General features: G+C 55.3%; 1 protein-coding gene across 2 annotated transcripts in view; it reads right to left on the bottom strand.

Moving 5' to 3' along the window:
* Positions 1 to 10,616, bottom strand: part of TRPC4AP (transient receptor potential cation channel subfamily C member 4 associated protein) — a 66,242-nt gene that overhangs the window by 928 nt on the left and 54,698 nt on the right. For both annotated transcript variants that reach the window (XM_081832927.1, XM_081832928.1), the window contains exons 11-18: positions 8,710 to 8,768; positions 6,488 to 6,589; positions 5,091 to 5,174; positions 3,943 to 4,033; positions 2,782 to 2,922; positions 1,931 to 2,039; positions 1,260 to 1,372; positions 126 to 332 (exon numbers count right to left, since the gene is read on the bottom strand). In XM_081832927.1, coding sequence (XP_081689053.1) covers positions 126 to 332; positions 1,260 to 1,372; positions 1,931 to 2,039; positions 2,782 to 2,922; positions 3,943 to 4,033; positions 5,091 to 5,174; positions 6,488 to 6,589; positions 8,710 to 8,768 — 906 coding nt within the window. The remainder of the gene's footprint in view (positions 1 to 125; positions 333 to 1,259; positions 1,373 to 1,930; positions 2,040 to 2,781; positions 2,923 to 3,942; positions 4,034 to 5,090; positions 5,175 to 6,487; positions 6,590 to 8,709; positions 8,769 to 10,616) is intronic.

Raw genomic sequence — 10,616 nt, 5'->3', positions numbered from 1 at the left:
GAGGGGCTGGGGGGGCGCCTGGAGGACCCAAGTCGAACCCGGCACCCCGTGGGGAGGGCCTTGGTAAGGGGACAAAGAGCTGCCCGCCGCACGGCCCACCCACCGGGGCTGGGGGGGGCGCTCACGTTCTCCAGGCAGGTGCTGTCCTTGTCCTTGTGCAGGTAATGCTGCTGCCAGAAGCGCAGCAGGTTGTGGAAGTTGTTGAGCAGGAAGCCGGGGTACTTCTTGCTGTGCTCCATCCGCTGCAGCAGCCGCAGGTACAGCGGCAGCCGCTCTTTCCGCCGGGCCAGCATCAGAATCACCAGGCTGGTGTTGAGGCAGCTGACGTTCTCCTGCGGGGCGCCAGGCCACGCAGGTCAGGGGCGGGCAGGGAGCCCTAGGGGCTGCCACGGGGCAGGGAGGAGGGTGTCCCACGCCCAGACCCTGCGGGGCCCCAGCGGAGTCCCCGGGCCACGCACCCAGCGGCCTCTGCACGGACCTGAGAGGGCCGGGGAAGGAAGGCCGCCAGAGCCGCCAGCGGACCGCGCTGAGCACCTTCCTGTCCCTCCTCCACCCACCACCCATCCCCACCCTGGTGGGACCCCAGCTGGTCCAGTTAGAATCCGCTCCTCCTCCAGGGCCAGCTCGGGCATCGCTTCTTCCGGGGAGCTCTGGTTCCCGGAGCTTCGATCCCTGGGTAGGGGGGCTGCCTGCATTAGGTGCGGCTGCCTCACTTTCTACCTCCCACTCGGCACTAGGCTGGGCCCGCACGAGAGGAACGGTCCGGGCCTGTTTGGTTCACTGTGCAGCCCCAGCCCAGTGCCCTGCCTCGGTAAGCGTGTGTTAGCTGAAGGAACAGAGAACAACCTCTGAGGGGTACAGCATCACCCTCCCTCCTAGAAAGGGAAGCACAGGGAAGGGACAGACGCAGTTAGTTAGGGAGGGGGTGGGAGGCAACATCAAGTCCAAGCCCAAAGCCTGCACAGCGGGAGGGGCGCCAAGAGCACTGGACCGGGAGTCAAGAGCTCAGTGCCAATCCCGACCCATCCGTGACCTCGGAGGCTTGCTAGCCCTCAGGCCCCGTCTGTAAAATGGGGCACTGATCCCTCACTGGAAAAAGTCCTCAGAATAGCCGGCAGCGTTGCCTAGGAACCAATAGATGGATCAAGATACACTTCCAGGGGAAGGTGGGACAGATCAACCATCGGGCTCCAGGATGACGGAAGTTGGTTCCCATCCCCCAGCTCCCTTCCGTAGCGCGGGTCCGCAGGCCATCTCACCTGGGTCAGTGTCTGCACGTGGATGATGTTGATGAGGCGGAAGAGGAAGGACATCTGCGTGGGCACCTGGGATATGTAGGCCAGTAGGCGGCACTCGGACAGGACCTCAGCCACTGGGGACAGCAGAGCGGAGGTGTGAGAGCAGGCTCAGAAGCCGGTCTGGGGCTCAGGCCTCCAGCCAGGCCCACCCTGGGGACCCGACTCCGGAGCTGGGAGCCCGACCACGAAGCGGCCACGGGGGCCACGGGCGCAGCAGCTGTGGTGGGAACACGTGCGTCTCCAGCGGTGCTGCCTCCCAGGAAGGCCCCTCTTCCCTCAGTGGGTGCAGGGGCCACCTCTCTCCACGGCCCCCCCTCCCCTCGGCTCACCACCTGCGCCCCTCTCGCCGCAGGCAATTCCAGCGGGGGCGGGGGCGGCTTGGTTTTTGCATTTTGCTTGCAACAAGCGTCTTCACTTTTATTAAAATGTGGGTCATATGAAAGGAAGCACAGATGACAGGAAAGGCAAAGCAGCCAAGAAAATCTCCCGGAGAGCCACAACCTTGACCCCAGCCACGTGGGCACTTGGGCAGCTGCGTCCAGCCATGTCTGTCTCCTCGCGAGATGCTGGGTGTCGGACACCAGCGCGGCCGCACCGGACCGGTTCGCCCGGCCGTTACGGCCTTTTCTTACCTTTCATGTCCACCTGGTTTTCGAATCGGTCCAGCGACAGAGTGACGCAGCGCACCAGCATGTTGGAGTCCACCAGCGAGCTGTTGATCTGCTTCAGGAACACCTGGAACTGGAGTGGGGCCCGAGCTCAGACGGGCGGTGGCAGGCTCCCGCGGCACACGGTCGTGGCCCACGGCAGGCCCGCTCGCTGAGAGGGGCACCCATTTACCCAGGCCCGGACGAGCTGGGTGAGCTGCCCCCCAGCAGGAGCTCAAGCCACATCGGGCACTAAGCCCAGTGGTTTTTGCACCGATGGGTGCTGGATTCTTCTCATTTTCACTTCAACTAGCCTGAGCTGTGTTTCTGTCAAACAGCCCGTGAGGCTAACACACCAGGCCCAGTCCTGCCCTTCTGGGGCTCGGCCTGGCACCCACCGCCCCACATCAGGGCCATGTCACAGCCCACCTGCTCCCACTGTGTCACGGGCCCAGAGCAGCTGCGCCCATCACCCCCACACAGCCAGGGTCTAGCGCAGCCCTGGCCCAGAGCCCGGGTGACTGCCCACTGACTCCCCAGTATTCTCCAATTTAAAACCAGCATCTGAAGACTAGCGAGGGCCAGGGCTCTAAGATAACTTCATCATCTTTTTTAAAGATTTTATTCATTCAAGAGAGCGTGAGCAAGCACAACCAGGGCGGGGGTGAGGGGCACAGGGAGAAGCAGGCTCCCCACTGAGCAGGGAGCCCAACGCGGGGCTCGATCTCATGACCTGAGCCAAAGGCAGACGCTTAACCAACTGAGCCACCCAGGTGCCCCTCCGAGATAACTTCTGAACAACGCAGCAAACCCCACAGAGCCCAGGTTAGTCTTACCTTTGCATCAGTGTTGATGTATTTGTTGAATCTCTTGAATGCATCAACGTTGAACTTCATTAACTCCCCCAGAAGGTCAAAGTAACTCTGGAGCACATCCCTTGACTTGCACTCGCTGTCCACAATGCAGTACAGGATGTGCTGGGGGTGGGAGAGGACAGGATAAAGGCAGGAAGGTGGCTGAGCCCTGGGGCCAACCGGCAGATGTGGCTGCCGCCCCCAGGCTATGCTCAGCCAAGCTGCCCGCTGCCTGCCGGGCACAGAGCCCCGACCACATGACGCCTGCTTCGAGTAAGCATCCACATCAGCTGATGGAACCTGTTCCCCTGTCTAGATTCTCATCTGGGGATGCTGGGAGCTCCAAGGGTGGGGCTGGGCCTAATGCACCTCACCAGCGGGTTGGGGTAGGCAGCTATGAGCTCTCCTGCTTGTCTAGGGCTCCCCAGCTTGCAGGCGAGGGGAGCTGTTTCCAGAAGTCATATGGGCCCCTGCCTGAGCACTGAGGCCATTCAAGTAAATGAAGCACAGGGTTTAAGGACACGGGACACATTTTGACCCCATGGTTTGTCTTCATATTTATGAATAAAAAAGTTTATACTAAATCAATGAATTTTTATCAGGAACATAAAACTAGTTTAACTTAATAAAGTTTTCTATGATAGTTCAACTGTTTCCATTTTTCATTTTCATTTTCCTGAAGTTATGCTAATTTGGATCAATTTCTTAGGGATTTTACAGTTCATGGGTCAGTTTCTTGTTTGTATCCCTTTTTTATTTTTTTTAAAACCAATTCTATCTTTGGCCAGTTTGCTCCCTGCCTTTTATAAATTTTGCTTTTTCTGAAGACTATTTTACAATAAAGGGAAATTAACTTTTGGTCAACAGCAAAATATCCTCAGGGTCAAAAGGCCTTACTGGGTAACTTCAGACTCTTCCACTCTTCCATGGGCACCCCCAGCTCCCTCAAGCATCCATTAAGCAACTACAGGAACCCACAGTTGGAAACTCAGGGGAGGTCCTAGGGCAATCTGCACTGGCGTTTTAAAATAAAGAGATGTGGTCTGCTCCTGACCAGCTGTCTAGGGCTCAGGAAGGAGAGCAAATGCATGGGACTGCGGGGAGAACGGGACACCCAACACCCTGGCTCCTCCAGGCCATTACCTCCAGAAGGCCTCGCTTCAGCAGGAACATCTGGTCTGCATAGGAGGTGGTCCCTCGGAGGAAACTCTCCACAGCCCGGGCTTGCCAAAACCTGCGACCCAAACGTTGACCCCTGGCCCAGGTGGCTAAGGCTGCCCTCTTCTGTCCCATATTCCATTCACCAAGGCGCTGGGAGATGTTTGCTGCCTTTTGATTTATTCAACATTTACTGCACATCTGCTAGGCGTCAGACCTCATACTAGGCACTGGGGACACAGCGAGGGTTAAGTCCTTACGGAGCGGACAGTTCAGTGGGGGAATAGCCCTCTATGTGGTTCTGTCTGGAAGCAGCTGTGTCTCAGAGTAGGGGACTCTAGGATCCAAGGGCTGGTTACGGTAGGTCACATATGAAAATGCACTCTAGGCTTTGACCTTTCACAAGAACAGGGGGACAACGGAAAGTGAGGACGGGAATGCAAGAGGGAACCAGACAGACATGTGCAGTTGGGCCACTGAGCTCACTTCTGATGGGCTGTCCTAGGGAAGACGTGGCCCCAGGGAGCAGGGATGGGATCAACGAGGGGAAGTCTGGACAGGTCAGGCTGAGTTGACGGGGGGCATATGAGGGCGCGGAGCCTACTGACGCATCACACCCCAGCCCTGACAGAATGCCTCCCCTTAGCCGCTCTTCTGTCTACAGCCTTCACGACCCATCTCCAGCCAGCAGGAGGAGCTCTGAGAAGCCCTCCCTGTCCCCGCCCACCCCACCAGCCCCCAGCTGGGGAAGGGGCTTTCCTTTGCTCCCTCAGCTCCTGGCGCAGGTCCTGGCTCGGCTCCTTTTCACACTGCATTCGAACAGGTGTCTTTTCATGCTTGTTTCCCACAACCCAGGGAACTCCTGTGGGCAGGGGCCATAGCTCCTATTTCCCTACCACCTGTCCAATGCCAGCACAGAGTAGGTGCTTGGTGAATGCTTGGTCAGTTCTTGAAGTATCGGGCTGGTATGCAGCAGAAGCTCACACACACCTGCTGAGTCGGACCCCCACTCCCCCACAGTAGTCAGATGTCCAGGGTGGGAGCTGGTAACTAAATGAGGTATTTCCAACCACCTGGGAAACACTAGGTTTCTGGGCCCTTCAGGAGTGGCAGGTGCCTGTCCCCAGACCTACCTGAAAGAGGACTCGGCTGGCTCCTTCTTCATGACCTGCAGCAGACGAGTTAATAAGCCCCTCTTCCCATCACACACCAAACTCCTGGAAGAAAACAGGGACATTGGTGGCAGACCTGAGGCTGACAGAGCCCAGTCCCATTTGGCCAAAGGACTACTGTTGTCCTGGGGCCCTGAGGCTGGGTCGCTCTGCTACTTTAGGTGGGTGAAAACACCTGGGGATATTTCCAAGCTGGAGGAGGTTCCCCTGCTCTGCCTGGGCCCAGAGCACCCCAAGGACTCCTGCAGATTTAGAACCGAAGAGCCAAGTGAATTCACACCACCTCTCAGGCCAGCTTTCCCTTTCCAGACCCACTAGCAAGTGATCAGAGGCCAGAAAAACCCACAGTCTGTGCTCAGAACTGCTGGAGGGAGGGCTGTTTACACCAAAGTGAGTCTGAAATGCCACAACAGAGTCTACCAGATGGGGCAAAGTTTGTGCCAGCAGGGTGAGACAGGGAGTACCCTGGGCCCCACGTTCAGCTCCAGCTGGCTTTGGCCAAGTCCCCGTGCCTCCAGGCCTCAGCTTCCTGGTCTAGGAAGCAAAAACATTAGATGAGGAAATGACTCGGGCTGCATCACGGGGGACAGAGGGTTAAGCAAGCAAGGGTTCTAGGCCCTTAAGTTCCCTCTTCAAATAGAACAACTCTACTTTTATCCCCTACAGACATTATGAACTATGCATGGCTTCATTTGAACGGATTTCTCCTGCTTTTAAAAAAAGGGGGGGGGGGTGCCTGGGTGGCTCCGTCATTAGGCGTCTGCCTTCGGCTCAGGTCATGATCCCAGGGTCCTGGGATCGAGCCCCGCATCGAGCTCCCTGCTCCGCGGGAAGCCTGCTTCTCCCTCTCCCACTCCCCCTGCTTGTGTTCCCTCTCTCCCTGCATCTCACTCTGTCAAATAAATAAATAATCTTTAAAAAAAAAAAGGGAGAGGCTGAGAATTAGGACTTCTGGTGCTGGATACAGTCCTCCCTGCCCGGACCCCCAGGAGCCTGTGACCTCCCTACTGCTCAGGTGACGCAAGCATAACCCAGCTAATGGGAGTTGGCAAAAGGCAAGAAAGCAGCATGTCAGCAGAGCTGAGTGACACAGGAGCGGGCAGAGCATATGTGACCTTTGGCAAGTGACCTCTCCGAGTTCCTGCTCCCCGCTCTGTGAAGCGGAGGGGATGACAGCATTTCCCTACTAGGGCTGCTGGGGGCCCCAGAGAGGTAACGCAGGTGATGTGAGGACAGTGCCTGACGCCCAGGCGCCCTCAGGACGCTGGAGCTCCCCATCAGTGAGGAAGGACCGGCAGCACACGTGAGGGCACGCACGCAGCCAGGGTCCGCTGTGGGCCCGAGCTGACGCCACCCACCTGTCAGTGTTGAGGACAGCTTCCACCTCAGGGATGTTGGCTTTGAGAGAGATGGCACTGAGTTCGTTCAGCTCCTGGTTATTGAGCAGCAGGTACTTGTTCCTGAAACAAATGGGGTGAAGGGGGTAAAGGACAGGCACTGGGCTAGTGGGCCCTCCCATTTCCTGTGGTGAGAATCAGAGAATCCCCCAAGTGCCCTCCCCCGACACCACCTGCCCGAGGCGGCAGAGGGCTCAGGCCAAGCCCACCTGTCCACCTGCCACATTCACTAACAAGGCCCCTTCCCTCAACATCTCCAGGCCTTCTGTTTGCCACTGAACATTTCTATTTGACTTCTCAAAGGCACTTCCAACTCAGTGATGTCCAAATCAAACTCTCCATTTTGCTTCTCAAACCTGGCCCTATTCCAGCATTCCCACCAGGGGGCCCGAGTCGGCTGTGACTCCCCCTCCTGCGCCCTTCACCTCTCAGCCTGGGAACACCCAAGTCAGCTTCCTAGATGGTCTCTCCCGGGACCTGATTCAACACAGAGAGCACCCAGAGAGGTCTTTAGAAAACGGGACTCGGATCACATCATCCCCCTGTCAAAAACGCCCCCACAATTTCACAAGCTTTCGAATATATAAAATCCAAGCCCATCAACATGACCCACAAGGCCCTGTGGCTGGGCCACCAACCACCTTTGCAGCCTCACTCTGAGCCAAGGCCCCTTCATTCACATCACCCGCCACACTGGCCTCCCTGAACACACGGCGCTTCCTCCTGCAGCAGATTCTTCTGGAACAGTCAGCCTCTCACTCTTCCTTTTCACCCAGTTTATCACTGCCAACCCTTTGGGTCTCAGCTGACAAGTTACTTCTGCAGAGAAGAGCTCCTGACCACCCTCTGGCCAGGTCACGACCCCTGTCAAATGTTCTCTTACGGAACCATGCTCCCTCCACAGGAATACTATCTCCATCTGTCACTGTACATTCAATGGTATAATTCTCTGATTTATGTCCTTCTCCCTTCCAGGAGAGTGGGGGTCATGGCTGTTTTCACTCATCACTGTCTCCCCAGAGCGTAGCGCCTACAAGCGCTCAGACTTAAGAGTCTGATGAAAGTTAGGGACCCGGGGCGCCTGGGTGGCTCAGTCGTTAAGCGTCTGCCTTCGGCTCAGGTCATGATTCCAGGGTCCTGGGATCAAGCCCCGCGTCGGGCTCCCTGCTCGGCAGGAAGCCTGCTTCTCTCTCTCCCACTTCCCCTGCTTGTGTTCCCTCTCTCACTGTGTCTCTCGTTGTCAAATAAATAAATAAAATCTTAAAAAAAAAAAAAAAGTTAGGGACCCAATTCCTCAGAAAAAAAGTACACAATCAGAACATATTGGTGCCATTTTCAGAGGGTTCACGTACTTCCTGGAGCTTAAGTCCTTCACACAGAGAACCTCTGAAAGAGGATGGTCGACATTATACAGACGAAAGTAGCAAAGTGGAGGCCCCTGACCACATCTGTCCTCAGGCACATTCTGGTAGCTTATACAACATTTCAAAGGAATTTAAGCCAACGTTTAAAATCAGGACCTTTCACATAAATCTTAATTCCTAGCTTCCCTTGGGGGAAAAACTCAGAAACTATGCAATAGTGGGCCCAGTTTCCTCTATACCAACAGCTGGCCAGAGCTGAGCAGTAACTGCCTGTGCATTCCAGCTCACCAAAGTCCCCACCACACTGTCCCCAGTGCCAAGGTCAAGGGTCAGCTGTTATTCATCCCTCCCCAGGACTGTTCTTCCTATAGCAGAGAATCAGTCTCTTGTATACTCTCCATTAAGGTTGAAAAATAAAAAATGAGAGAGCAGAATGTGTTTCAAAAAAATGGGAGAGGGTACATCTCCTTGTGCAGGTGAAGAAGAGTCCACGTGTTCAGTCAGCAAATACTCAGCCCACTCTGCCCACCTGAGGTCCCTGTGAAGAGCCAAGCTGTCCACTCCTCGTTCACAGGGGCAGACAGCTGAGAGATGTATCGACTCCAAGGGGAACAAGGGGCCAGCAACATCCGCGCTCACTTCCTAGGCTGGCCGTGAGGGCCCGGGGCAAGCTCGGCACCGCGCCTGGCACGAAGGAAGGGCCGCGCGAGAAGCAGCGCCCCGCAGCGCCCGGGGGCCCTCCCGAGCTGAGACCAACGGCACAGAGAGATGAGCGAAGCTGCCACAACAACTCTCCTTCCGGGGACGGCTCGTACTTACTCGTGGTGGTCGCTGAAACTCTGGAGAAGCCGCAAGAACTGTATCTTCAGAGTGATGTCCTAAAACACACGTGCATCCTTGATGTCAAAACCATCCTCACAATGTTCCCAAAGGAAACAGAACACTCTGCCCAAAGCCTGGGTGTGTCACTTGGCTCCTCTGAGCCTCTGTCCTCGTGCACAATGAGGACTTTTCTTGAGCCAGAAACCCTCTGTTGACCTCCACAACTGGCCAACAGTGGATTAAGCTAATGTGGACCCTTCCTGCTAACCCCCACCCCCTCCAACACTTTGGATAAAAAATAAATTTAAAATTCTTTAAAATGTGAGGCTAAGTTCCTAACAAAGGAAAATCCACAGGAATCAGAAATGAAGGGCTGGGCTCAGAGTGGGAAGCGCGAGAGCAGATGGTTGGCAGCTGGGGAGGATGGAGAAATGGAAATGACACTTACTCACCCAGGGCTTGGGTTTTAATGCCCTGCAGGGACTAGACAGAAACCTGGACCCACGTAAAGCCCGGGAATCATACCCACTCCGTGGAAGAAGGGTTAGGAAACCCCCACTTACCAGCCCAGGGAGCTAGCAAGGATGCCCATTTCTGTCGGGGTGCTGCTATTGGTGGAGGGGAGCCCCCAGGAGAAGGCTTCTGGGCTCACACCTCCAGGGCCAAGGCACTCAACATGAAAATCTGCCCTGGGACACTTACCCCTCACATACCCGGCAGACAAAAGCCAAGTGCTCTAAAGAAATACTTCCAGGGCCCAGGCTACATTACAGAGCACGAGGCAACTTTCCACCCCAAGATGAGTCTCAAGACTCAAATACAAGTATTAGCACTCCAGGAGCAATCCGAGACCAAAAAGAAAGTATGTTGCAGGTAATGAAAGAGATAGAATACAACAGAACATTAACATAATGAGTAAACACCAAGTCGTTTTTGACAAAGAGCCAGATGTCTCAAAATGCAGAATATATTCACCTGAAATTAAAAACTCAGATGGGCCGAGAGGCAAAATCTAACAACGCTAAAGTATGCTGGAAGGTAAGGCACGGAGCAAAGTCCCCAGAGCATGGCACAGGGACCAGGGAGGACCTATGGCACTGACAGCTGTGTGGCGCTTTCAAGTCCCTGGCCCCTCCGTGGTGGTGACCAGGCCTCCACATGGCCCATGAGGACAGCAGGCAAGGGAGTGGGACCTTCCTTTGGCAAGAAACAGGCTCAGAGATTCAGTGACTTATTCAAGCTCTCCTAACGAGCTGAGTGGCACACAGGCCTCCTGACTCCCAGTTCAATGCTCTCTCCAGTGCACCATAAGAGAGGCCAGACAGAGGTGAGCCCTTGACCCTAAAAAAAGAAAGCATCCCAAAGCCCTTTTTGTCTGCAGACCATTGGTGGTGCATGGTTTCAGAGGGCAAAACTACCATCGGTGGATGGACGATACAATGCGGGGAGAGTACAGAACAAGGGAAAATCTGCTACTAGGTCATGGAGTGGCGGGCCCTGCCTGGAGGACAGTGAGCGCCCCATTCCGGAGGTGAGCAAGGCAAAGCTGGCCAGAGGGCCTTCAAAGGGATTTCCGCATTGCCGGAGCTCCAAGACAGCTTCCACTATGGGATTATACAGACTTTATGAATAAATAATAAATATAAATGTAAATATATATATATAGGTGTCTGGGTGGCTCAGTCGGTTAAGTTTCTGCCTTCGGCTCAGGTCATGATCCCAGCCAGGGCCCTGGGATCGAGTCCCACATCGGGCTCCCTGCTCAGCAGGGAATCTGCTTCCCCCTCTGCCTCTGCCCTTCCCCTCTGCTCGTGCTCTCTCTCTCAAAATAAGTAAAATCTTTAAAAATCAAAAATAAAAAAATGAGATTTCAAAGGGTCAATGGCAGATCTTGAAACAACTAC

This window comes from Leptonychotes weddellii, chromosome 10 (genome assembly GCF_054177405.1).
Source record: "Leptonychotes weddellii isolate Sample4059 chromosome 10, ASM5417740v2, whole genome shotgun sequence".
In the NCBI taxonomy this organism is placed as follows: Eukaryota; Metazoa; Chordata; class Mammalia; order Carnivora; family Phocidae; genus Leptonychotes; species Leptonychotes weddellii.
This window is presented reverse-complemented; position numbering and strand designations above follow the sequence as displayed.